The 27,263-nt window shown below is 39.6% G+C and overlaps 2 protein-coding genes across 8 annotated transcripts in view; one reads left to right on the forward strand and one right to left on the reverse strand.

Moving 5' to 3' along the window:
- Window positions 1–1,303, forward strand: part of syne2b (spectrin repeat containing, nuclear envelope 2b) — a 112,239-nt gene extending 110,936 nt beyond the window's left edge. The window contains exons 125-127 of the mRNA XM_058385887.1: window positions 40–99; window positions 185–225; window positions 378–1,303. Coding sequence (XP_058241870.1) covers window positions 40–99; window positions 185–225; window positions 378–576 — 300 coding nt within the window. The 3' untranslated portion in view covers window positions 577–1,303. The remainder of the gene's footprint in view (window positions 1–39; window positions 100–184; window positions 226–377) is intronic.
- Window positions 1,304–2,778: 1,475 nt separating this feature from the next.
- Window positions 2,779–26,983, reverse strand: esr2b (estrogen receptor 2b). Of its 7 annotated transcripts, none has more exons than XM_058385881.1 (9): window positions 26,853–26,983; window positions 12,191–12,597; window positions 10,874–11,076; window positions 9,551–9,667; window positions 9,027–9,377; window positions 8,704–8,842; window positions 7,616–7,755; window positions 4,816–4,993; window positions 2,779–4,659 (listed from the first exon to the last, which is right to left on the reverse strand). In XM_058385881.1, exons 2-9 carry the CDS (start codon window positions 12,538–12,540, stop codon window positions 4,377–4,379), a joined length of 1,761 nt encoding a protein of 586 aa, XP_058241864.1. In that variant the 5' UTR covers window positions 12,541–12,597; window positions 26,853–26,983; the 3' UTR covers window positions 2,779–4,376. The 7 variants fall into 7 exon arrangements, with proteins under 7 accessions (XP_058241864.1, XP_058241865.1, XP_058241867.1 ...); XM_058385882.1 differs by lacking the exon at window positions 26,853–26,983 and adding an exon at window positions 26,423–26,844; XM_058385884.1 differs by lacking the exon at window positions 26,853–26,983 and adding an exon at window positions 25,496–25,642.
- Between the last annotated feature and the right edge of the window lie 280 nt (window positions 26,984–27,263).

Here is a 27,263-nt window from a genome sequence, read left to right on the forward strand (position 1 = left end):
TTTAAATACCCAACTAACTTCGACTCTGAATTTTCACAGAAAAGTGAAGGATCATCAGTAGACTGTGAGAATGTGCAACACCTCGCGCTAATGGACAAGGCAAGAGCATTATTAAGCATTTATTAAGAGCTGTGGTCTCTTTTAAAGGGAAAACTCGTTCTCACTTACCTCTGTTTACTTGTAGAAGACCAGCGCTGTTGAGAGAAGACCTTCTGCATGTGCTAAGTATGTAATTAAAGTAAAAACGACTAACATACTCTCACACTTTTTAACCCAAATTCAACCTTTGCTAAACATCATGAGATTAGATGCATCCTTAAAAAAAGAGAGACAGAGTTAACAATTCAACCATCACTTACTTTTTTTTGGCCATGTAGGGATGTTTCCAGAGGCAGACCGTTCCTGTACCGGGTTCTGCGAGCTGCATTTCCGCTTCATCTCCTCTTCCTGCTGCTGCTGGTGTTGGCGTGCCTGGTGCCAGCGTCTGAAACGGATTACAGCTGTGCCCTGTCCAACAACTTTGCCCGCTCTTTTTACCCCATGCTGCGCTACACCAATGGCCCGCCCCCTACCTGAGCAACAGAGCCTTGTGATATTTATACCACTCATAGTAACTATCACAGTCAGTATAAAAACAATAAATAAGTAAATAAAATAGAGTGTACAGAGCTTAGGTTTAAATTAAGAAGAATTAATATTTTTGGAAGGAATCATTAAAAATAAATACACATTATTGATCAAATCTTTTGGTGCACTACCTGTAAAAACACTGTCCTGGTGTCCCTCAGTAAGGAAGCCGTAGTCGCTAGCACTGAGCTTCGACTGCCACCATTTTTAATTCACCGTTACTGTGTTTTAATCACAGAGAGACAAGAAATGAAGGAAATATGGAGCGGCAATTGACTTACCCTGCTAGTGTGAAGTGCATCAACGGTTGTAATATGATTAGCATTTAATGTTAACGTTTAGTTTTTTAGAAGACTGTAATGCTACACGAATAATACTTGGATACAGAAACCAGAACACAAAAATCAACTGTATAAACACGCACTTCGTTAGAATTCTCCACTGCTGGACTGCTAAAACCGTCTACTTGTTATGTAGTTATTAAACAAGAATTTAAAAAAATATATTATATTTTATTTATTTCCCCCACCAACTGTCTGGCACCGAACAAAAAGCCATATAGTAGAGATGCACTAAGAAGAATAAGAGTGTGTACAGTGTTAATTATTTATGGTGATGATGTATAGTTTAAAGACAATTTGTACTTCATGAGAAATAAAGCTGTTTGCCCAAAGTGTGCTGAAGAACTGGACTTTTTATTTTATTTTATTATTTTTAACAGTCTGGCGAGATTGTTGACGAGTACAGTGATTTTACGACACAATAAATTACGCATGGACACACACCACACACACACACACACACACACACACACATTCTTGTGTTATTTACAAGTTACACGATTTTTTTCCTGTTATCAGCGAAATGCTGCCGAGACTGAGTGCACATGAATATTATTCACATAGAAACACCAACATTTAAGACCCAAATACGCTGATTTTGCAGACACCTGTAGTTAAAACAGCACAAGGTGTAAATCACAATCATTAGTTTTATTCTAAATATATAATTTCCTTGGAAATGGCTCAGAAGTTGTACCTTTAAGATGCACTGGTGCAAATACTGTTTCTCTCATATCGATCATATAAATTAGACTTGACTATTTCTTATAAACCAAATCACATTTCGGGTTCCAGGCACGTAAGCTTAACATTTTGCATAGCTGAGAAGCGCTGCATAAAACACGTATGAATCCTAAAGAGAGTCTGTTTACGAAAAGTAAGACACGGGGAAACTGATCTCAAACTGTTTCTCATTTAAATCTCCCGGACGGAAACAGACCTAACGTACCTGAAATTCTCACACCCACAGCTGTGTCATGTCAGAGCTAATATTACATTAGTCTAACATGCCACAACAAAAAAAACCAACCACCTCGTATGTAATCTGAGGCAAAATTTAGCGCCTTTTGTTATCAGAAGAACATCATTCTAATGTGGACTACGACTAGAGAATCACAAATATTTCAAAATGTTGTACATCAAATTGCTCCTTCCTTCCATTTCAAGTTACACCGATCAGCAATAACATTATGAGGTGAAGTGAATAAGACTGATGATCTCCTCATCATGGCACCTGTTAGTGGGTGGGATATATTAGGCAGCATATTTAAGTCAACATTTAGTCCTCAAAGTTGATGTGATAGAACTAGAAAAAATGGACAAGCGTAAGGATTTGAGCTTTGAGTTTGGCGAAGGGCCAAATTGTGAGGGCTAGACCACTGGATCAGAACATCTCCAAAACTGCAGCTCTCGTGGAGGTGTTCCCGGTCTGCAGTGGTCAGTATCTATCAAAAGTATCCTGTAAGTTGTGATTTGCTGCTAACATCTTGGTGCCAGATACCACAGCACACCTTCAGGGATCTAATGGAGTCCATGCCTCAATGGGTCAGGGCAGCAAAAGGGGGACCAACACAATATTAGGCAGGTGGTCATAATGTTATGGCTGATTGGTGTATTTTTGTATGCAGCTGCCATATTGGTCAGGGTGTGACGAAAAACTACATTTAAAAATAAAAGCCACCTAATAAACATTAAACAATTGTTTAAAAAAAATTTTTTTTAAATGATTAAATAAAATTTATTCAATTCTATTTTTTTCCTAATGTAGCAGTCAGTCAGGTTTATCAGGATAGAGTATCCAGGCCTTAAATGTTTTGCATGCTATGCAGAAAAAAAAAACAATGAAATAAATGTGAAAAATGTGAGAACTATACACGTCTTCATTAGATGCATGATTTTTTTTCTGCAGAGTTTTGTGGCGTCAACTAATTGTGCTTTATTTACAGTGGATGAGACGGCGGCACAAACACAAACAGTACTGACTCGGGGGGGGTTGAGATTTCTGGACCTCTTTAAAAACATACAAAAAGAGTCCCTTTTTTTTTCTTGGTGATGATCTACTGAGTGAAACCGCGACACCTGATAAAGTCACACTGACGGAGCCGTGTGGTAAAATCTGTGTGTTGCCTCAGACGTAACCTCCGTGTAAAGTCTGGTGGTGTTCTGGGGTTTCTGAAGCGAAGGCGCTCGGTCAGATCCGTTCCGTAGTTCACACCGCACGCTCCTGATTCTCCAGCACAGGCTGGGAGCAGTGTCTGCTTGTTTTGTCTTTTTGTGTAAAACATCTCTCAGCTCAGATGTACGTAGCACCGCAGAGCAGGAGAAGGAGGGATTAAAGGGATGAGTAGTGCAAATAAACACAGGGTGTCGAGTTATTTAGATTGTAGAAGTGTACTGTATTTCCTGGACTAGCAGATGCAGGAAATACTCTAAACTGGGGAACTACTGCTACAGTCTAATTCAGTTTAGTAAGAGCTGCATAAGTTCATCGCTGTCTTGTTTCCTGAGCTTTAACACAATCACAGCGTTCTCGTTACTCTAACTGGAGTCGTGTTTCTTTGTTTTCTAACTACAGATACAAGGACAGAAGAATTAACATCAAGCATGTGTGCCAAATAAGACCACTTAACCACCGAATTAAACTCATTTCAATCTAGCTCTCAGAGACGGTTAGGAGCGTACTCGTTTAAATCATCTGCAATCCTGGAAATAAGCTGATTGTCTAGACAGAAAAATGTTAAGTATATATTTATAGGACACTTTTTTCCCTTTTTTGAAGAAGCTGCCCTGTTCAAAGTTAAGTGAAGAAAAACCTGATCCAGTTTCCTGCTTCTGAGGGACATAATGTTTTAACAATAAATAGGAACATAAAATATATTTACATCTCTATAGCACTAATATAAGCACATGCCTCTGTTTTTGATATCTTTGAAGAGCATGAAATACTTTTAATTTCTCAAAACAGACTTAATTTATAAGTCTTCAAGTGTTTAATATTATGGATATTATGAAGGTTATTGTTATTATTGGCCATCCTTATAAGGTGTTAAGTCACCTTGCATTAATAAACATCACTAGTGAAACCTATCACTTGGGTGATAAAGGTTATTGCTCCTGCACTAATCGCCACTAACACAACTATGGTGTGTGTGTGTGTGTGTGTATTGTTACAATAGCACTAAAAGACTAGAACAAACGGTCAGCCTAGCATACACGCTCTAGTAGCAGGCCAACTGTAAACACAGGGGACGTTACAATTACATATAAAACATTTTTTGCCAATATCTTATAGTCTGGAAAATACAGTAACTATAAAGAACTTTCACTACATTGTATAAAGGAGCTGCAATGCATTCAGGGCTGTGTGTGAGAGACAGAGAGAGAAAGGGATGGAGGTGGGGATGTCACTCACTCCTGGCTGCACTGTGATTCGGGCGCCTGTGCGAGTTGATGAGTGATGGGACTGTGGAGCTGAGGGGGTGTGGGTGTGTTCCGCGAGGACACTGGGGTCGTGACCTCGAGGTCAGCATGCATGTTCAGAGCAGTCTCTCGGGTTGCAGGGTCAGAGCACGGGCTAGCAGAGATACGCCTGTTGTGAGCCGTGTTGGCGTCAAGCATCTCCAGCAGCAGGTCATACAGCAGGACGACGTTCTTCTGCTTCATACTGGAAAGGTGCTCCATACCTTTGTTACTGCAGATGGAAGAGAGAAGAAAAGTGAATTATAAGTAACACACACCTAAAAGATCTTCCTGGGGATGGTAGTACAACCCTTAAAGGTCTCACGACTAACTAGATAACTGTTTGGCTGTTAAACCGATGGGACCGGAAGCCAGAGGTTTGTAGTACCTGAGATGCCGGATATGCGAGAGCAGCATGAGTAGGTGAGCGAGGCGTGCGGACTGCTGCTGCATAGATAGACCTGTTTGTGAGATGGCCCACACCAGCGCGTCCGTCACGGTGTCCAGCAGCTGTAGCAACTTTGCCCTGCTCTCCAAATCCTTCTCACTCTCTGATGATGTCATGTCTGAGGAACGCATTCATTTCATCCCAGGATAAAAGAAGAAGATATCATTTATATAAACTGTCAGTGAGAAACTGAATACTTTTTTACTTTCACATGGTCTGGAGTCTGGCACTCCAAACAATTCACGCAAAAGTACAGCTATACTAGAAGGCATTCCAAAACTTCTGCTCAGGAATTTAGTTGGCTCAGGTACAATATAAAAATGATGCACTGTGACTTTTGTTCAAGTTCAAGGCAAAGAGTTAACTGGGAAAAAAGATTTATTTCTTTATTTTTAACAGGAACTGATCGTTTAAGATTGTAGGGGATAAAGGTATAAAGCTGCCTGCAGTTTCATGATCGTAAACAGCACTCCTAATGTCTTGTGCAAGCAAAGAAAACAACAGAGTTTGAAAAGCTCACAAAATTTGTCTCCCTAATGGCTTTAATATGGCCTAATGTGTCTGAGACATGACAGTGACACGGCAGAGAGACTCGGACTTAAATCACGGACATAGGCCGTAAGGTGAAGCAGCTTTTCGTTTCATTCCGTTCCCATATATGGGGCACTAAACTCTTTTCATTCCAATAAAAAGATCTACTGGTTAAGAATGAAAAAATAAAAGTTCTCTGTCTGTAATCCTGCAGTTTATTTTTTATACGTGTTTAAAGTCGGGAATAGTTCCATCCTTGCGTAATCATTTTTTTTGCTCGGGAGTGATGCGGCTTCATCACGTGCCTCCCGCTTGACCAATGAGGACCAATGAGTTCAAGATGGCAGCGCCCTTGTTGTCACTATCGAGTAGCGAAGAGGATGAAATTACTGCCAGACCTCCACACCAAAAGTCAGTAAAAAGGTTTATAAACAATGCTATATGCATCTCACGTCCGTAAAGAAGGAAGAAAAGAAGGAGTTTACACGCACGCGATGGGATACATTTAGAAACAGCATCAAACAATGGCTTGTTTTACAGGGTGAGAGTCAGAGAATAGCAGAAACATACATGTGATCATGAGGAATGTGACACCAGGTTGTTTTTTCATGCACAACATGCTGCACAGGAATTACTAACTATAGTCATCAAGAGCCCTGATACTGATGTGGCAGTGACTGCATTAAGTCTGCAGCCAGATTTACCATATAGATTGTATTTTTTCACTGGGGTTGGCAACAAAACAAGGATCATTGACTTATCTAAGTTGTCATCAGCTCTTGGCACCAGTGTATGTTTGGCACTTATTGGTATCCATACCTTCTCTGGCTGTGACTCTACAAGTGCCTTTTATGGCAAAGGAAAAAAAAAAAGAAGTCATTTTCTGTTGCTTGTGAGAAAGAGGAACTGCATTTCCTGACTGCATTTAGAAATCTGGGTAGCAGTTTTAACTTGGACCAGTCTACCTTTGAAATACTTTGCAAATATGCGTGTCACCTATATGGCCAGCCATGTGCCAAAAGTGTGAACGATGCAAGATACAAAGCATTCTGCATGGCATCGTCAGCTTTGCCAGAACGATCCATGCCTCCAACAAGTGAGGCCCTGTACCAACACTGCAAAAGGGCAAACTACCAAGCAGCCATAATGAGACATTCTCTTAAAGGTATAATGTGTGCCCCTTCACCTGTTGGCAATGGATGGCACCTCGAGGATGGGGAGTTAACAGTGACCTGGATGACTAGAAATCTGGCCCCCGAAAGTGTGTTGCAGGTTGTCCACTGCAGTTGCAAACAAAGCAAATGTGAGACTGGAAGATGTTCCTGTATGTCTGCAAAATTGCCACAATTGTGCAAATGTTTCCCAGGAAACAGAGGAAAGAACTATGTGGGATGATGGCTCTGATGATCGTGATAGGGATGTTAGTGATGAGGAATGTTGAGCTGGGTCATATTTCAGGTTCATTGGAGCAGTAATGAATCTGCTGTAAAATTGTAAAATTTTGGCATTATTGAAAAATCAGGGCAGCAGGGCAGAATTTTGAGTCATTTCACTCAACTTGGCCCAAAGAGTGTTTTTATTTTTACTTTTCTCTGATTGCTCCATGCCTACTGAAAATTCTGATGTATAAAACATGACTTTTTTTTAAATAAAAATTTCTATGTTCAATTTTGTTTGATGCCAATCTGTGAAGTTGAATTCTGTTTTGTACAAATTTGCCCCATTTCATGGTCTTTATTCACAGTTCTGTAGACTAATGTACCAATACTTGTCTCAAATGAGGTGAGGTGAACTTTTCCCTAGTTCACCTTATGGCCTAACAGGAAACATTTCAGACCTTCATGGTTTTGTGTTATTGTTTGGACCAAACCACTGGCAACTGAAGATTTTATTAATTTTTTTTAGGAACCTCAGGCTCTTTAAGTTACTCATTTGTTTGTGGTTTTCATTTTTAAAAAACTCGAGGGAAAATCATACTTTAAAAGATTTATCCGTCTTAAATAATTTAAATACATCGCACAGCATGCAGAGCTAAATTATGGTTTTAAACAATGCTGCGTGAGTGTTGCATTAAAAAATCCAACAAAGTTTAATCAGAAAAATCAAGACAGCAATGCAGCTGAACTCACTGATCTCTCTCACTCTTTCTTACACACACACACACATATACACACACACACACACACACACACTTAATAGGCACACTCACACATACTGGAGTTCAGCAGAATGAGTGCTTTGAGGCAGACATACTCCTCCTTCTGCAGTTTCAGCTCTCTGAACCTGGAGGAGCCGGCCAAGAGCATGTCAAAGATCTCTATGATCCCCTCAACACAGCTTCCCTCCTCCCTACGATAATGAGAGAGAGAGAATGGGAGAAAAAGTTAATGAGATAATGACGGAAAAAGACGGCAATAGATACAGAGAGAGGGAAAGCCCGCGCACACACACACACATATATCATAAAGATGGTGAAAGAAATACAAAGATAGAAAGATATCTAGATAAAAAAAAGTTTCTAGAAGGGGAGAGAGACGAAATCCAAAGATAGAAAGACAGAAATAGAGAACAGATAATATTTGATCTTTGATAATGAATTGGCTGTAAAATTAAGCAACAATAATTTCCAGTATGTGCACCGGACGTACTGTTTAAAAATGTCAGGAAACCAGTTGAGTTTTAGAGTCACTGACACACACCAACAGTTTGGCTCAGAGATGGCAACAACGTACACTTCAAGGCTGATGTACACTACACCAAAGATCCACAGGTTTCTATTGCGGCATTGAAAATCCTCCCGGGGGGGAGTAGTTGAATAGACACACACACACACACACACACACACGTATCAACTAGAGTACTCTAACTATGTAAGAGTGTTGTTGGCAAATAAGCCAATGTTATAGGAACGTTCCAAGGTTAGTTAAGACCTTAGAGATAATCACCGTGGAAGTGTGGAATTAAATTCCAACCACACACACACACACACACACACACACACAGAGCCATAAGCAAGAGATAAGTACATGAAGATGCGCTATTCTGAGTTAAACACACATGCACACACACACTTGCTGATGATGTCAGAATCAGCACAGTTAAACAGTGATGCTGCGGTTTCTTTGTTCTTTAACAGTACTGTGGTCCAGCTGTGAAACATCACCAGAAGGTCTGTGGACCTTATATTATACAACATCGTGCCACAGCACTGCTGAATTCTGGACACTGTTTGGTCACAAGGCAGTGAAAGCGTGTAATTGTTCATATGGTAAAGTTTTCTGAAAGGAGAACGTTTACCTGTTGAGTTTGAGGTCTGGGGAGAAGATGAGTTTTCCAGGATGATCGATTGACCTCCACATCAGGCCCAACATGAGCACCTCCAACCAGCAGCACTCTAACAGGTGCACCTGATGGGCCAAGCTTAACTCCACAAAACCTGATGAACAGAGCGCACACAACAGAAATGAGAACATATGAGAACGTGTGGACTGAACAGTATCACTTTTAGTCCATACATTCTCGATTTTTCTCACACACACACACACACACACATACACACATACACACACACACACACACACACAGAGAGACACCTACAGCATATACAGACACACACAGACCTGGAATTTTCTTGGCCCAGCTGATCATGAGGACGAGCTCCTTGTCAGCGAGCTGCGTGAGTGACATCATCACAGTGCTCTCAGTGTATGGTTTCTTCATCTGCTGCCTCAGGAAGATCTGCGGCGGCTCCGCCTCTAGGATGCAGTGCACCAGCTGCTCAGGGGACAAACCTGAAAACCCAATCTTGGCTGGCACTCTGACGCCAGGGTGAGAAAGTGAGAGATGGAGCGGGGCTTGAGAATGTCTCTGGGCATGACCTCGGACCCCCACGAGCCTGACCGAGCCGTCTCTGATCTGAGTGGCCCGGCGGTGGCGGGAACTTCGATAACCACACCTCTCACGTCGTGCACCTTGAATTGGGGGGTGGAGGTGCTGCATCAGTATCACTTTCAAACAGCCAAAATATTAAGTGTGAGATAGGGGGAAAGAAGTGGGGCTTCCAATGAGCATCATTTATTGTGTTTTTGTCACTTTTAGGCAGAGGGAAAGGTCTGAGCACGGGGAAAATCGAATGGAAGCTTACCGCACTTCATCATGCCCACTTCGTAGCACTTGCGTAGACGGCACGCTTGGCAGCTTTTGCGGCGGTTCTTGTCGATTGTGCACTGGTTGGTGGCTGGACAGATGTAGTCGTTGTGTCCTGCAGTATATATATACAAAGTGTGAGCTGTTACTTTAGCCTGTTTCACTAACCTGACACCACACTGGCATAGATCAGCAAAAAAAACAAACAAACAGACAAACTAACCAAACTGCATACTTGTGTAGAATTCTAGAGTGTTATTACACAGTAACACTAACTGAGTTTTCCATTTACAGCTCTGCTTTGCATACCTGTCTATAGAATTTTCTAAATTACTAGATGCTTTTGGCTATACAGTCAGCCCATGACAACCTCAAGGATTTTAAAGACACAGAGCTCATCAGCGTGTTTAACAGATCGACTCGACAAACCTTCAGAACTTAAATAAGCTACACAGAGAGAGTGCATGAAAAAAAATACTCCTCTCGTTCACTTGGGCCATATCACACCACCCCAGCATGGATTATTTTCTCACACCACTTCCCATCAGACTGGTAAAGTCAGCTTTGGTTTTTGGTTGCTTTTTACACATGTAAATTGATGACATGTTCAAATTCAGCAATCCTATGTCTAATCTAAATCTGAAAAAAAAATTGGGATCGCAGAAAATGAATAATGTCCATTGTGGGGGTCATTTAATTAGGGGACCCACGATATAATGGTAGTATACTCGTGGTGACAGGCTATTTATCAATTTATATAACAAGTAAAAAAAAAACAACAACTTTTAAGCAGTGATTAAGAGCATTTTACTGTTAATGGGTTAGTTTTAGGCAAAACAGGTTCCAAGGTGAGTTACTCATTGTTGTTTCACCTAACTGACTAGAATAGAGGAGACACAACACCTCACAGACAGGCTATAAACTCAGGAGAGAACAACAGATCTCACAGGACCTGTGGTTACTCAGGGGTGTGGGCGTGTTTGTTGGGACTGCATTAACAGTAAAAACATAAAAAAAAAGTTCAATTTCAACCTCTTCTGTACTTCAATTCAAAAGCTTTCTGCACTCAGTTTCTCTCTGAACCGGTGTCTCTATTCAACTTGTAAAGACAGACAGACAGGCTGGCTGAGGACATTTTGGCTTCTACCAGTATTGGTTTGCTGTCGTTACGTTTTAATGTTTTTGTCCCACATGGACCGTTGCAATTGAGAACCGTTGATGTGGAGAGAAAAAAAAAAGTTGTTGCTGTTTTTCATCACCTGTTTCTCAGTGTCTTACTTGCATGAGAATATAAAAAGGTCTTGTGTATTAGTTTTGGTACCTTGAATGCTCCTCTTGAAGAAAGCCTTGCAGCCCTCACAGGACCAGACGCCGTAGTGGTAGCCTGATGCGTAGTCGTGACAGACGACACAGAAGTGCATGTCACCTTTGATCACAGCACCCGACGACGTGGAAGAGGAGTTCAGAGCTTCGTCGCCGTCTTCCGATCGCTTCCCGAACAACTTTGCATGAGAGAGGAAAGAGCTGTGAAGAGAAAGAAAGAGTCAAATGAAACACAAAACTAATACAATTCAGAAGATAGCAGCCTTGACTTGCAACCTCCAAGAAAGTTCAAGAAAGTAATCAACAATGATGCGATAACGCAGAATCACTGTTACCATCCCAATGTTTTATTCCCCTTATACTACAGTGTCGAAAGATCGTTATACACACACACACACACACACAGATACACGAATATTATGAGATGGAAAACTTAAAAGTAACCAAAGTTAAAAGTTACCTCTGAGAACTGACAACGAATGTTTCCTTAACAAAAATATAACCGTACAACAATTAGTCAAATATTATATGGAGGGTCTGCTGTATACTTCCTTACGAATGAGCTGTTACTATAAGAACAATAACATATCAGAATGAGGACATTAATATAAACCTGTGACTTTAACTATGGGCAGCACTTCTGTAAGAGAACACCTTCTGACCAGTCTGGTCAGTGCTGTGGTATAAATTCAATCAGTAAATATTTTGAACTGATGATAATTCATGAGATGTACACTACCAGTCAAAAGTTTGGACACACCTTCTAATTCCATGGTCTTTCCTGATGTTTCTTTCTTTCTACATTCTAAAACAATGCTGAAGGCGGCCGAAATCCACAATAATGTGTTTTGAACAGTTGATATTGACTTCATAACGCCTCTAATCTGAGGTGATGTTAATTGGTGATTTCTGAGGCTGGTCACTCTAAATGAACTTCTCCTCTGCAGAAGAGGTCAGTTTTGGTCTTGCTTTCCTGGGATGGTCTTCATGTGAGCCAGTTTCATCATGGTGCTTGATGGGTTTTGCAAATGCACTTGACGATACTGTTCTTACAAGAACTATTCCAGAACACCTGACCTTCGTGTCTTAAAATAACAACTGACTGTTTTTTGTTGTCATTACATATGGATTACTGAAGTCCATGTGTTATTTCATGGTTTTGAAATCTCCAGTATGGTTCTAGAATGTAGAAAATAAATCCCTAAACAAAAAACACTGAATTAAAAGGTGTGTCCAAACTTTTGACTGGTAGTGTAAGAAATTGCTTTATTAAGCATTATGAGATGGATATTCTTTAAGCCCCTCGGCCCTTCACCTGTTTCGAACCGTGCCGTGTGGCTTGCTGTCAGCCCAGGTGGTGTGTATCTGTGGCTCGCTGTACGGCAGTGCAGGGGGGCAGTGCAGGGACAGAGCTGGCATGGTGTGGGTGTTGTGAGAGGTCCAGATGAGCGACGGGCTGAGAGGAGGTGCCACGGCTGGGTTCTCGGGCACAGGCGGACCATAAAAGCACATCTCTCCGTGGCTGTTATCTGCGTACGGAGAAGGGATACACACAGTTCCTCTGTCCACCCCTAGAGACGTAGGATAGAGGGAAGGAAAGAGGGGCGGTGCCTCCTCCTGATCCACGTCCTTTGCTTCATGCATGGTCGGGGACGAGGAGCTCATCGTGGGGTGGAGAATTCAGACAAGGTCCTGGCTTAAGCGCCTGTAACCATCACAAAGCTGAAAATAATAAAAAAAATATTCAGTACAATTCATTTTTATGCACCATATGTGTTCATATATTTATATGCAACAATAATAAACATATACAGCCTGCTCCAAATTAAAATGACCTGAAACAGAAAACATGGTAAAAAGTCAGACAGACAATTACCACACACCCCAAAACAGATGTAGTCCATCAGCCAAGAGATGTTCGTGTGTCCAAAATGAGCTCAGGGACATTTCATTATTTATTACTTTAACTGTTTTAAGTCTCATCATCATGACAACGTTAAGTGCTTAGAACAGATAGTAACAAACATGAGCCAGAGAGTCGGAAGGACATTTCTATTAGGGCTGATCCCAATCTGTCATCATGACCCACACCAAAATTCAAAACACAGACAGACGGTGCATCAAAGTACAAACACACAGTCACTTGAGTTCATCTGCTACAAACTTAACACACCGTGTCTTCATGGAGTTCGCTTTGTGCACAGGGTCAATGGGTAACAGGAACAGGTCTGGGCTTCTTAGTTCCAGTGAAGAGAAGATGTAACTCTCCAGCATAAAAAACAAAAGACGTTCTATAAAACTGTGCAGTTTAGATAAGAAACGCACGGCTCTGATGGTCTGGTGTCCTTAAAGATTTAAAAAATTAAAAACAATTTTTTCACAAATAGTATAGAATCGGGGTCTTTCAGACTAAAGGAACCGCTACAGAAAGTTCTCAGGAGCAAGTGCATCAGGAGTTTCCAAGTGGTCAGGGGCGTCGTGGAGAAATAATGCATTTATGTGTCTTAGAAATCTTAAAGAGTGGTTTAAGCTTTAAATGTACGTTCAAACTAGTGGAATGCTGGTATTCAGGATGAACATGGTCGAGGACACATGGTGTGCAAATGAACTGAAGCAACTCTCTTCGAAAGCCCACAGTGTGTTTTTTTTTCCCCATACAAAAAGAATCCAAGTCTGAAGCTCTAGACAGAACGCTGGAGCAACTTGAGTCGAAGATTTAGAATAATTTAAATGACAAGGCAAAGGCAGTTTAAAAAACGTCAGCCTCATATCTCCAATCCAAAAACTGAAGAAGCAGCAGCAGAATTCAGACACCAGTTGTCTCTTCGACGGTGAAGCAGATGTTGTGTAAATGTTCCCCTTGTGCCTAAATTCTTTCTTGAGTAGGAGAGACTGATAAAAAAAAAAAAAAGAAAAAAAGTGAAATAAATAAATTGCGTCCTGCCTATTTCTACGGAAATGATAATGACAGACAAGCGCTGTCATCTGAGATAAATCAATAAATAAATAAAACAAGTGCTACTTTTTGTTTTTCAGGTCTCGGGGTAGTTCTGTGAAACGGATCCTGGGTCGACGTATCCTTCGAAAGACTACTTTAAGTGCTCTTTTCGGAGAAAATCTGTACCAGACAGGATAACTAGTCCATAACGCACTCATTTCACCACTTGTTGTGTCGCATCGATGCAGTCTAAAGTCCATTACCACTGCGGAGTGCCAGATCGATAGAATTTTTTTTTTCCCTCCCCTCTGAACATTTTATGTTACATTTTAGAATCCATCCCTGGACTTTTTCCTGTCTTGAAAATGGCAGCACATCTAAGAGAAATGTGCCATTTCCATGAGATAGATAAAGTCCTTGAAATACGAGGGGGAAAACACACACACACACACAACTGAATTGTGCTAAAGGTCTAGGGCTCTTTTTTTTGGTTCTGTTTTTTTTGCGTAATAGTGTCAATAGACACAGACACGCAGCCTGAGGGTCAACACCTCTACGGCTTGACAGAAAGAACCCACTGAACCCACTTATCACAATCCGGACCAGAAAACAACAAAGAACGGAATGAAGAACAATCTATATCCGGGAAACAACTTTTTAACACTACGAGAGCGCCAGACTGTGTGGGTGTGTGTACACACAAGTTTATTTATTTATTTTTTTTCATTAAAGCACTTTTGGGGGAAAAAATATCCAGTAAAATAACCTTCTTTGCACATATAAAAATGTACATACAAATCAACCCTAACAAAATACAAATTCAACGTTGTTTTTAAATTTTTCCAACTTTTAGGGAAGAAGCCTCCAGTGTTAATGCTCTGTACAGGTTTTTCTGCACAGACAAGTTTCTGCTTTTATGAATGACTGAATGATTGTGTGTAAATGTGAATGAGAGAGAGAGAGAGACTGTGATATTAGTCAGATTAATATTAATTCGAACTAGATTCCATTAAAATGTGCATTGTGTTGTTGGTTAATAAATTCAGCACTGTAATCACTGGTACATCACCGTGGTCCAAGTGGAACTCCACACCCTGTAGTCAGATGAACTCACACCACTCTGGTGTAGGATTATTTTTGTATATCCTCACAACCTGTCGAGTGATATTCCTTGCATGTTATCCACTTATTTTTTATCCTTGTGAATCAGTTTCCTAACAAAACAAAACCTGGGCCTAGGCAGAACACTAAAGCTTGGCTAGATGATGAATCTCTCCATGCCTCAAAAAAAGATGAGAAATTAGAGCAGAATTAAATGATGTTTCGGAGGTGAAGCTTAAATGTCTCAGTGTGTGAGGAAATTAATTAAGCATAACTATTTTAATTAGCTCCATCCATCCAAGTCCAGCATATTCAGGTTAATTTACGCTGTTATATTTGATACTGAACCTGACGAATCTGAGCATGAGATAAGAATAAGAATTAATCCAAATAATTCCACTCAGAGGAATCTGTGTCAAAATTGTGTACTTATTAACAAATTACAAACTACAGACAAGTAATAAACTTTTATTTTTTCAGCGATCAATTGATCTGTCAATCTGATGAATCTTTTAATATCCGATTCGCAGTTCATTGTACTTTGAGAGAGACAGAAACAGAGAGAGAGAGAGAGAGAGAGAGACAGAGAGAGAGGGAAGAGATCTCTCTCTCCATCTCCACAGGTCATGCTGTCTGCCTGCACTCACGAGTCCATGCACTTTTTTATGCTTTAAATCAAAGCGCTGTATCAAAGGTCATGCTGCGTGTTGTTCCATTGAGGCAGAGCAGCATGAATCCCTGCACGCTGAACTTGGTGGAGTAGAAACGAGCAATTAGCCTCACACCGCTAAAGACATTCAGCTACCTCTTCCCTTTTGGCTGTGATACAAACATAAAAATTCTAACCTTGCACAATGATGAAACCTGTGACTTCTCCGCTGTGGAAGCACACGACGCGCCCTGCGACAGATTCGCTCGGTCCTCTCAAATACAAGGTTTTTTAGGCTTTCTGTTTTAATTTCCTCATTTTTTTCCGCCCAATAAATAATAACTTTTTTTGGGGCTAAAAGATACTCGTAGGAAAAGATTTATGAGTCGAACCTAGAACAAACTCGGATTTCTACGTCTTATTCCAGAAATGACTGGGCAGAAGCAGCGACTTGATTGATTTTATTCTGTTGAGGATACAAGTTTTACAGCATGAACTATGAACATTTTATTTACTCATCTCTTTTTAAGAGACGAAAATTTATCCCAGATGTCTGTCCGGTTCCTCTTTAAGACACTCATTTAAAATGTTTAAACATGAAAAAATATAATAATTCTGGAACATCAACCCTCTCAAAAAAGAAAAAAAGGAACTCCCACTGAAACACATTTTAGCGCTAAAGAGACTGCTTTAAATGAGCCAAGACAAATAAAGACTGGGCATCACTTTCTGTCAATGTACTGGAGGACGTTTTGAGTTCATTAACGTGAAATAAAATCAATCTGCATACTTTCCTTAAACATTGTTATAACCTTTTAAATAAATAAAACATTTACTCCTGAGTGCACATTACTATTGAGTGTATGTGACTAACATGGTTCCTGACTAAGAAAAGGTGAAAATGCTAGACTTCCAGTTCCAATGAGATATTTTAAACAGAAAAAATGATCGCAAAATACTACGATATAATAATACTTGATGATCTCCTAGTGACCAAAGTTCATCATTTCTTTTAAAATCCTGTGTCTGCCCCTAGACTTCCATCCAGATCACATCCATCCACAGTTACACTAATTTGTCCACCTGTTCAGATGCATCATTCCTGACCTTTTTAATGACAGATACGTAGTCGAGCTTAGGGCAGATAATTGGGCAGTGTGGTGATGTTCGTGCCTGAAGCCAGATTCCCTGGGTTACAGAGAGAACCTGGGGGGAGATACGGCCTCAGATTTACTGTGTCCTGTAGTCAGAAAATTTCTTCTGTGTTCAATTAACAATCTATTTTTCACACATGGCTGACAAAAGCAAAATGTCATCATTATACCATTATAGAAAAGAAAACACACACTGGAGTATCATCTTGTTTACTCTGCATGGAGGGAAACACAGTTAAAGGTTCTAAGATGACACAGAGACTCTAATGTACTGTTTTGGCAAAAATAAAAAAAAGCAAAAACTTTGAAGGGAACCTAACCAGAATAACAAGCTTCCTGGAGAAGTAGGGATGGAAATGTGCTCAATACATGACTCCTGTAGCTCTTCTTCTCATCATGATGATTTATAGTTACACAGCCTGAGCAGGTGAGGAACAGCAAAGACCATTACAGTGTTTATATAAATACGTTGTTAACATATGTTCCTATTTATGGAGCACATCACATAAACAAGGAGCTCGTCTTCATTAGGCTGAATGATTAGGATCATTTTTCTACTTCCTCACTCAAGCAAGAGAGTGATCGTGTCCAAAAAAAAGTTTCTGGACATCACAGGGACAGGAATATCACAGGAATACATCTGATGAACGCTTTACTGTTATCCTCATTATTATTAACGGCCCTTCTGCTTCATTTCCCATCACTGCACATTCTTCCCTTGTGCAAAATTCATTTCTTTTACTTTTTCCTCTTCAGTATGAAAGAGATCACCAGTGTGCTTAAAAGTATAATAAAATGGCTAAAATTGAGACCTTCGAAGATCTTTTAACTGGAGGTGAATTATCTGAAACCAACCTTCAGAATTGAATTTTTTTTTTATAAATTGGATGTGAAATTCTCTGTGCATTAAAAGTCAAAGAAAGGAAAAGCAAAAAAAGAAAAAGAGAGGAAACGGAGAGAAGAGACACATCAGCAGCTCAGGAAAGCCACTCGAGATGAGTGACCTTAGATCTGGAGCTCAAACTAAGCTTCACATTTGTCCACACGCATGCACTCACACACACTTACACACACACGCGCGCACACACGTGCACACACACACGCGCACACACGTGCACACACACACGCGCACACACACACATGAATAATTCAGGAACATGCAGAGGAGTCTATATGAATACTGGGAACTCCTGATCCACTTCACAGAAAAAGAAACCACCACATACATTACGATGATGCGGTTTACTGCATAATTTTGTTCAGGACATCTGCAGGTGCTACATTCGATAAGTCTCTAGTCGGTTATTCGTGATAAAATTCTTCGTGCGATGTTAAAACTTAATCAAGAAGTAATTTCCTCTTCACGTATTGTTGAATTATAATCCTGTGTCTTGTTACTATAATAATTTAAACAGAATAAAGGACAATAAATTAGACAATTACATTGATCAGGTATCCAAGAGGGTCTTTCTGTCCACTCTAACCAACCTGCTGCTGAGAAGTATCCCCATGGCTTGACGCTGCCACAACCATGCTTCACCACATGGATGGCACTTAATGCAGCACCATGTTTCATGTTCCATCAGACCAGAAATCCTCAGTACTTTACTGTAACATAAATATGGAGGATTTCTGAAATGGTTGTCTTTCCATCAGGTTCTCACATCTCTGTGGAGGCTCTGTTAGAGTGCGCTCGCTCTCTGGGTTGTCTTTCATCATCTTGACCATCTTATAGACAGTTACAAGATGAACACAAGTCTATGAAGACTTAAAGAAGTGCTCTGCAGTGCACATCCTCATGAAGGTTCAGTAGATCAGAGACTAAGAGCGACGACAAGGCCTTTCAGAAGTGGTTTTATATCCTCAGCAAAGATCTATGTCTCAACACAATGCGATCTTGGAGGTCCACTAAGAGTTTCTTTAAAATCTTTTGTGGCTTGGATTTCTGTCTGGACTTTAAACACAGGTATGTGTGTTCATGTCCATTCAAATGAATGTGAACTCCAGTCAAGTTCTAGAGACATTTAGAAATGTTTAAAACAAACAGGATGGACCTAAGCTCATTTCGGAATGCTACTATCAACGAGTCTAAATTTAACCTTTTTTAATTTTTAATCAGTAAATTTTAATTCTTTAAAATTAAATCAACAACACAAAGTGTGCAAAGCCTAAAAAGGTGTGAATACTTTCTGAATCCACTATAACAATACATAACTGACCATGTGGAGAAGCTGCAAATGATTTCTGAACACACCGTGACAGGAGAAACACAATTAAATGCTCAAGACTACTCAAGACTAAGTGATGCAAAAAGATCAACCAAGAACATGATTATTTTATCCACAGTGGCTGTGTGCAACAGTAAACACACGGCCTGGTGGTTAGATCAGCTACTCAAAAATATTTACATTAGAAGCGTTCAGTCTCAGATATGCAGCTGCTTCTGTCATGCGGCAACAGGCTACAACTTGTCTCATGGACGTTCCACATTGTTAAATATAACTATAAACACTCAAAACAACAATGTGGCGTTAAAAAATTGCACTTGCTGCTGTGGTATAAGAAGAATAAAACAGTGTTGTGGATAATAATCAACTTTGGGTTCGTATGAGGAACTCGGCGTGATCATGAGACATGATGGTAATCATTTCCCAGATAAAAGCACCACCATATCTACATTAAAACTCATCTTCCACTTCTTAAGCAGGTTTAATTGTTTCTGGACAACCAAAAGAAGAAATAAAGCAAACAAAGTCCATTAAATTTTTCGAAATTTGTTGAACTACGTTATGTTAAATACTAACAGTAGTAACTAATAAGGTGTTGACTAATTTTAATCAAGAAGAGAGGTGAAGAGGGAGGAGATATTGTAAGTTATAGAATGCTAAACTCTAACTTGATGAAGCAATATTTTTTTGAATCATCTTAAATTATGTGCAAGTAGTTTAGAGTTTTGATTACAGAATAATTACAGAGAAGGAGTCTGAAACCTTGCCTGAGTTTTTGACCTTATCATTCAAAATATCAACATCAGATTAAAAAGCCTGGGTGCAAATATCTGGGGAAAAGGCAGAAAGTTTTTTTAAATAGAAAACCTAACACAGACTCGACAAACTTCTAATTGCTAGATGGTGATATATGGGAGTCTGAACATACGACATTTTGGCACGGGAGCTAATTAAACTCAAATAATTTCAGCAAGTGTTTTAGTGAAAAACCCAAGGACAGGAGAAAGTGTTCTGTTTTAATGCAAATCTTAAAACAGTTGATCTTTCAGTCAGAAGAAGATCGGTAGAGACTCAGAGCTGGCAGTGAGCAGCAGCAGAAGAGACAAAGTTAATAAAATAAATGCGGGAAATAGAAAGCGTTTCTCTGAAGTCAGGTCCGACTCTAACTGCTATAGTTATACGCTCTGATTGTGTCACCCAAAGTTTTACAGCTTTATATATTTTGCTCACAATCACATTTGAGCTAACTTGCAGAGGAACTGTTCTGTGATATGTTGAAGATACCAAAGAACCTAAATATGCTAAAGACATATCAGGTTTCTACACAAAATCACTTGTTAATATTTATAATCTTACTTGATTTTAACTGATTTTTCTTTAGCTGTTTGTCAAGCTTTTTCAGCATGATTTTTATTCAATGCAATAAAACAAAAACTGGCTCACCCCCAAGTTACGTTCTTGTGCACCATGATCCGAAATGAAAGCAGACATACAAACTCTCCTTTCACAAAAACGGGTAAATATGAAAACAGAATAATTTGATAATTTGTGGCCGCATACAGCATCTTTGAAACTGACTAGAGAGTTCTGTGTGAAACAAAGAAACAGCTCAGTGTGTCTATATATTTTGTATCTTCCACTGCTGTACACAGGTAGGAGTGTTTGAGTGTGTGTGTGTGTGTGTGTGTGTGTGTGTGTGTATGTAAGTGACCTGGAAGGTTGCCATGGTTAATACAGCCGAGGTAAAGGTGAAAGGGCTCGCTGCCAACTCTGTTAATAAGACAGTATCTGAGACAAGCTGTTCCCTTAAACTGGAGGAGGATGGACGTACACACACACACACACGCACACACGCACACACGCACACACACACTCCTACCTGTGTACAGCAGTGGAAGATACACCCAAGGCGTCATATTCTCTCGTGGCATGGAGCTGAAGCCTTGAACACATTCCACTCTGGACACGACTAAACTCTACATTAATTGTTGTTATAATTTCATCAGCAGGTTGCAGGTAACACAACGACTACAAGCTTCATCTGGAACCCTTTAAAACCTACATTTTTTAAGGAAAGTTTTTATCTAAAGCAACTAAAAACTATCCCAAGAACAAGAAGTAAAATATTAACAACATGCATGTGGGATGTCTGGAATGGGCGTGGCCTAAGACTCTAACAAGTACACTTGAGTGATGTCTTGAGGGACACAGCAGACTACTGACCCACACAACACCTCAAAGCCAAAATCTATTCACTATTCCACTTATACCTCACCGATTAACCAACGTTTACAAAGTTCAGCTCATTAACAAACATGTTGTACTTTTTGTCTGTTTATGGGTGCTTTTACTGGCACAGATCATCTGGGAGACAAGTTCGTTCTGGTCACTGCTTGTGATAAACCCTCGCTCCATCACCGGCCTCTGTTTTTTTTCTTTCTTTCTTTCATTTTTAAAGTTAAATTTCTTTTTTTTGGAATTTATTTTTAGTGGATCACTATAGATTGTTTACATTTTGTTTACCTGTTCCAGCGTGACATTATGCATCCCCTGTGCACAAAGTGAGGTCTGCTGAAGAAATGAAGGGATAAGGGGCAGTGCTGGCTCAAGTGGTTAAGGCTCTGGGTCGCTGACCGGAAGATCGGGGGTTCAAACCCCAGCACCGTCAAGTTGCCACTATTGGGCCCTTGAGCAAGGCCCTTAACCCTCTCTGCTCCAGGGGCACTGTATCATGGCTGACCCTACCCTCTGACCCCAACCTCCAAGGCTGGGATATGTGAAGAAAGAATTTCACTGTGCAGTAATATATATGTGACCAATAAAGGCTATTTCTTTTTCCAAAGTATTAAGTTTGATGAAACATTACATGAAACAAATCCTCAAACACGCTATAACAAATTTAATCGAGCATCAGACGAAAGTCTTGAAGTGTTGTGATGCTCACAGTACTTTTCTCATCACATCACAAGCTTCATCCTCTGCTTTGATCATGTCCTCTACGCTTGTGTCTAAAATAGCAAACTTTTTATGAGCGCCTTTCTTCAATTAAATAGTAAAAAAAAAAAATTGATCAAAAGCCTTCAGCGATGTTGCCTCCCTACTTCAGCACCGAGCCAGACACGCATACCGGCGGTGAACAAAGGGCCAAGGACAGGACGAGTAACCCCTACACACACCACATCATCCTAATAAGGCCTCACTGAAAGCTCAAGGGCAATTCAGAACGGCTTTTTATCCAAAAACGATAATAATTAAATAAATAAAAAATACCTCTTTAGATTCACTTTTTATACACAGAAACATAAACCTCACACACACAAGTTTACTTAGCTTTTTCTCTCCTCACTTAATTCAAACACGGTCTGGTTCTCTCTCACCCTCCGTGTCTCTCTCTCTCTCTCTCTCTCTTAATTAAGATGAGAGTAGCACTTGAGAAAGCCTGTTTCTTTGTGAGCAATGAGAGAAGAGAAGACGAGAAGAAAAAAGCACAAGACATGACAGAGGAGATGAGATTGGGGGGGGGGGGTACGAGCAAGAAAACAGAGAAAGGGGAAGACTGACAGATAACAGAACAAAGATGGACTGAAAAACAAGTGTGTGTGTGTGTCAGAGAGAGAGAGAGAGAGAGAGAGAGAGAGACAGGCTGAGTGAAATGATAATATTGTTTTGATTTTGCAAAATGTGTTTTTTTTTTTTTGATGATAAAGTGTTTAGAAAAAAATAAAACCGCAACAATACTGTACTGCTGCAGAAATTAAAAATTCTATTCAATATAAAAGTCAATAATGAAAATGAACCCATAAAATAAATATCTACTTTAAAAAATAAATAAATAAATAAATTTTATTATTATATTTTTGTTTTACAAAGCAACCTTTTTCTTCATTTTATGATCTTAAGGCATAGATGGCTAGATTTAGATTTTCGCCTGGATGCATGCAACTTTGGGGGGTTTGTGTAGAACAAGTTGTAGAAGAATTTTTTTAGATAAAAATTATAAAATTATAATAATAATAATAATAATAATAATAATAATAATAATAATAGCAGGTTATGAATAGCAGCTAATAAAATAGAGAACATTAAATATACCTTATGCTGAATTCTGGAATCTGATTGGTCAGATGGTGTGAGTCAGAGGTAGCTCCAGAGGTTAAGTGGTCAATCAACGCACTTTCTTCCGATACGTTATTGTTACTATAGTAACAGCTCATACACAGAGACTTGTACTGTGGAAGCACCAAATAATCTGTGACTAATACATAATCATTCCTTTAAGAACTCCACTGCATGTCGTTCCACATCACACCACCTTGACATGCATTACCTTCATATAAAAGCCTATTCTGTAGTTCCTTTTATAACACACACACACTACACCTATGTAAACAAACACACACACACACAGTGCAACATCCAGTGAAAAATTAACATTATGTGCAAAAACAAACAGGCTTCATCTGTATCAGTATCTTTTCTTTTTGAAAATCAGTCCAGATGCACAAATCAATACACAACTAAAAGTGTTTCAACATTAAACCGACACACAGAGACTCAGATACACACTGCCATAACATTACATTACACCATAACATTATGACCACCTGCCTAATATTGCTGCCAAAACAGCCCTGACCCGTCCCGCACTGTGTATCCTGACACTTTTCTATCAGAACCAGCATTAACTTCTTCAGCAATTTGAGCAACAGTAGCTCGTCTGTTGGATGGGATCACACGGGCCAGCCTTCGCTCCCAACGTACATGCCTCGACTGCCCATGACCCTGTCACCGGTTCAGTGTTGGGAGTAACTAGTTACATGTAAGGCGTTACGTAACTTAATTACAAAATAAATGTAACATTTACTCGTTACAGTTACTTAGAAAAATATGTAATTAAAATTACAGTTATTTATGAAAATGTTAAAGATTACAAATAGAGTTACATCTGAATATTTTCTTTAAAAAAACTAGTATATGTTGAATAATTATTAATTTGTTGTTAGAGTTTGTTAAAGCGGTGCTATTCTGATGATTTTGATTGGTTCTCTGGTTTGAATTTGCGGCATGTCTGCCAATTACGTTAATCCACATGGCCTCGGAAAGCTTTAGGCTACTACACTGTCTGAGAGTTACCACCATGGCGAGTGATAAAAATGCATTTCAGTCCTGGAAATTTAAACATAATTTCATCCTAAAATCCAATAAGAGGCAAATATAACAGTTCAGTGCAAAATTTGTTTGCTAGCTGTTAAAATGTTGAACTTCAATGTTGAACCTGAGGAAGCATCTGCAGGTATGGAACCTAGCCATTCTTTATTTTATAATATATTTAAAATGTAAAATTTTTGTAATTATTGTGAGTGTACAGAAATAAAAACAGACCCTTTAGTTTGGAATGATATATTACTCGTTTCTGTATAATAAAAAGTGACGGAGAGGTCAGTTGATTTACTGAAGCTGCTCTGTGGAAACAAAACCACTAAAACACGCCTGCACGTTCATCGAGCCCATAGTGTACTCAAGACCTGTTTTCAAAACATTCAGAACAAATTAGCTAGTCTGCTAGCCATGGGCGTCGCTAGGCCATTTTAAAGCCCCCCTAAAATTCTGCGATTCTCCATAAACTGTACACGAATAAGTGATCGGCTCAGACCCTTTAAATTTCATATGAAAACGGCGGCAGATTTCGGCTCCTCCCCGTCTTTCAGCGCGTTCTTAAATCCGCAAACCGCGGAGTCACAGAGCGAGGATCAGAGGAGTGTGTGTGTGTGTGTGTGTGCGCGCGTGTGTGTGATCAGGAAGACTCGTATTTGGCTTGTTCAGTACTCAAATGTTATACACATCTATGCAATACAGTGGAATGCTGCATTAAGTTTACCATCCTACCCTGTTAGTCAAACCTTTATTTTATTTATTTTATTATTTATTTATTTATTATTTTTTACTATTATACCCTCATTGGGGGCTGAGCCCCCTTAAATGAAAATCCTAAAATCGTCCCTGCTGCTAGCTGCCTTTACCAGGCACACTTCTATTTATGAACCCTTTGACAGAAAATATATAGCTCACATTTTTCCTCCCTGAAAATGTGTTGGTGTCAGATCTAATATAACTTAGTTATTTTAACACTGTAGCGTACATTATGATGACTCTTTACAGATTATGTTTTTTTTCCAAGGCATTGTTACTTGCCAGTGTGTCCTGTCATAGCTATGCAAAGATTTGATTCCTAAAACAGTATTAAACAATTTTTGTTATGAAGTCTGGTTTTGTGGCTGTGCTTAAAATTAAATAAATATAATCTTAATTCAAGTGATGAAAGATTTAAAATTCTAACAGTAAACAGAGTTGAGTTCTACTGTAAACCCTGCCTGGGATAAATGTTTGGAAATGATTTAGTTGAAAATATCCGTTATAAACTTAAAAGTAAACCAAAAGTAATCAAATGTAATCAGTTACTTTACTTTTATAAAGTAATTGAAAAGTTACACTACTTATTACATTTTAAACAGAGTAACCTGTAACCTGTTACATTTCCAAAGTAACCTACCCAACACTGCCGGTTCACCACTGTTCCTTCCTTGGACCACTTTTGCTAGATACTGACCACAGCAGGCCAGGAACACCCCACAAGAGCTGCAGTTTTGGAGATGCTCTGATCCAGTGGTCCAGTGCTCTGGATCCAGTCCTCTGATCCGCCATCACAATTTGGCCCTTCGTCAAACTCAAAGCTCAAATCCTTACACTTGTCCATTTTTCCTGCTTCTAACACATCAACTTTGAGGACTAAATGTTGACTTGCTGCGTAATATATCCCACCCACTAACAGGTGCCATGATGAGGAGATCATCAGTCTTATTCACTTCACCTCTCACTACTCATGATGTTATACCTGATTGGTGTATCTACATGACCCCCCCATCGTGCTGCATCCTGGACTCATAGTTATCTCTCAGCGTGTGCGTATGCACATGTGCTCAGCTGCGCCTCTAGAGGAGACACTCTGAACTGCACAAAACAATAAGAGGTGTTTAGCGAACCATCATGTTTTTGTGATCATCAACAACTACATGAAACCCTAATTTCTTATGTCTCCTTATTTGGAGTGTCTCGCTTATTTAAGCTACTTTTCAGTATTTCAGCTACAACTCCAAGGAAAAACAACATATACACTGCATTTTGAAGCATCATAAAGAGATTAATTATCACTAATGATCAACTTACAATAGTTTCTGACCGTCTTATCACATTTTTATGATATGTTCATGATCTTGGATTTGACATGACGTCATATTTATGTTTTTTGTATGCTCTACACAATACAAGATTTATGATTTTCAAGGAAAATAAATGTAGAAAAATGTACAACAAAAAGAAGACACATTCTGGCTCATTTGGCACACATCCAACAAGAATAAAATACAACAATAATATCAATGGTACAAAACTGATATTTTGATGAGAAAATATCACATACCTACGAAGTCCGTATGTAAATGACAGTGACGTGACCGCGAGCCGTGTACATTAATGTAATAGCTGATTTTCAGTGAAATTCGATGTCTTTCAACAGGTGAGTATCAAAATTGATTTTTTAATTCATAATTAAATGAATTTATCCACGTTTTAAGATTTGCAAAAAATGTTTTAGCACTAAACACGTTAAAAAAAATCCCTCGTGAGTAAGTTAGCAACGATGCTAAAGTTTTATGAGAGATTCTGAGGCGAGTGAGGAGAAACTGTCAGGAGGTGACGCTTTAACGGCTGGTGCGCGCGACCGCACAAAACAAACGAATTCCTGTCACTTAACTTTTCGGAAATAAGTTGAAAACTGGAACACGGCTCGATAGTCCGCGTTAACAAGACGCAAAGGAGGACTTTAAAGGCGGATTATTTGAGAGACTCACCCCGCTGAACGTGAACAGCTGCGCTGCAGACCTCACTCTTCTACTCTGATCGACTTGCGCGAGGGCGCGCGCGCGTGTTGAGCGGAGGACAGGAGAGGTGGGCGGGGCGACGTGCACTACGCGACGAAGAGCGCGCACTGCGGGAGCGCGCTCTAAACTGTTCAACCTTGTTACAGACGCCGTATTTAATTAACTATGAATTTAATGAATGAATTAATTAGCGAAGGACGGGGTGGGGTTTAAAGCTGCTCGTGCACACCTTATCAACCCTCATTATTTCTCTTGCTCTTTAGACTATCTGCAATGCTCAATGCAATTGTAAGCCATGAGGTCAAAAGTATGCGCACCCTGACCATGAGACCTGCTGCTAGAAAGTTAGAAACACACGATGGTGTAGAAATATCTGTAAGC

Source organism: Hemibagrus wyckioides, linkage group LG03 (assembly GCF_019097595.1).
Source record: "Hemibagrus wyckioides isolate EC202008001 linkage group LG03, SWU_Hwy_1.0, whole genome shotgun sequence".
In the NCBI taxonomy this organism is placed as follows: domain Eukaryota; kingdom Metazoa; phylum Chordata; class Actinopteri; order Siluriformes; family Bagridae; genus Hemibagrus; species Hemibagrus wyckioides.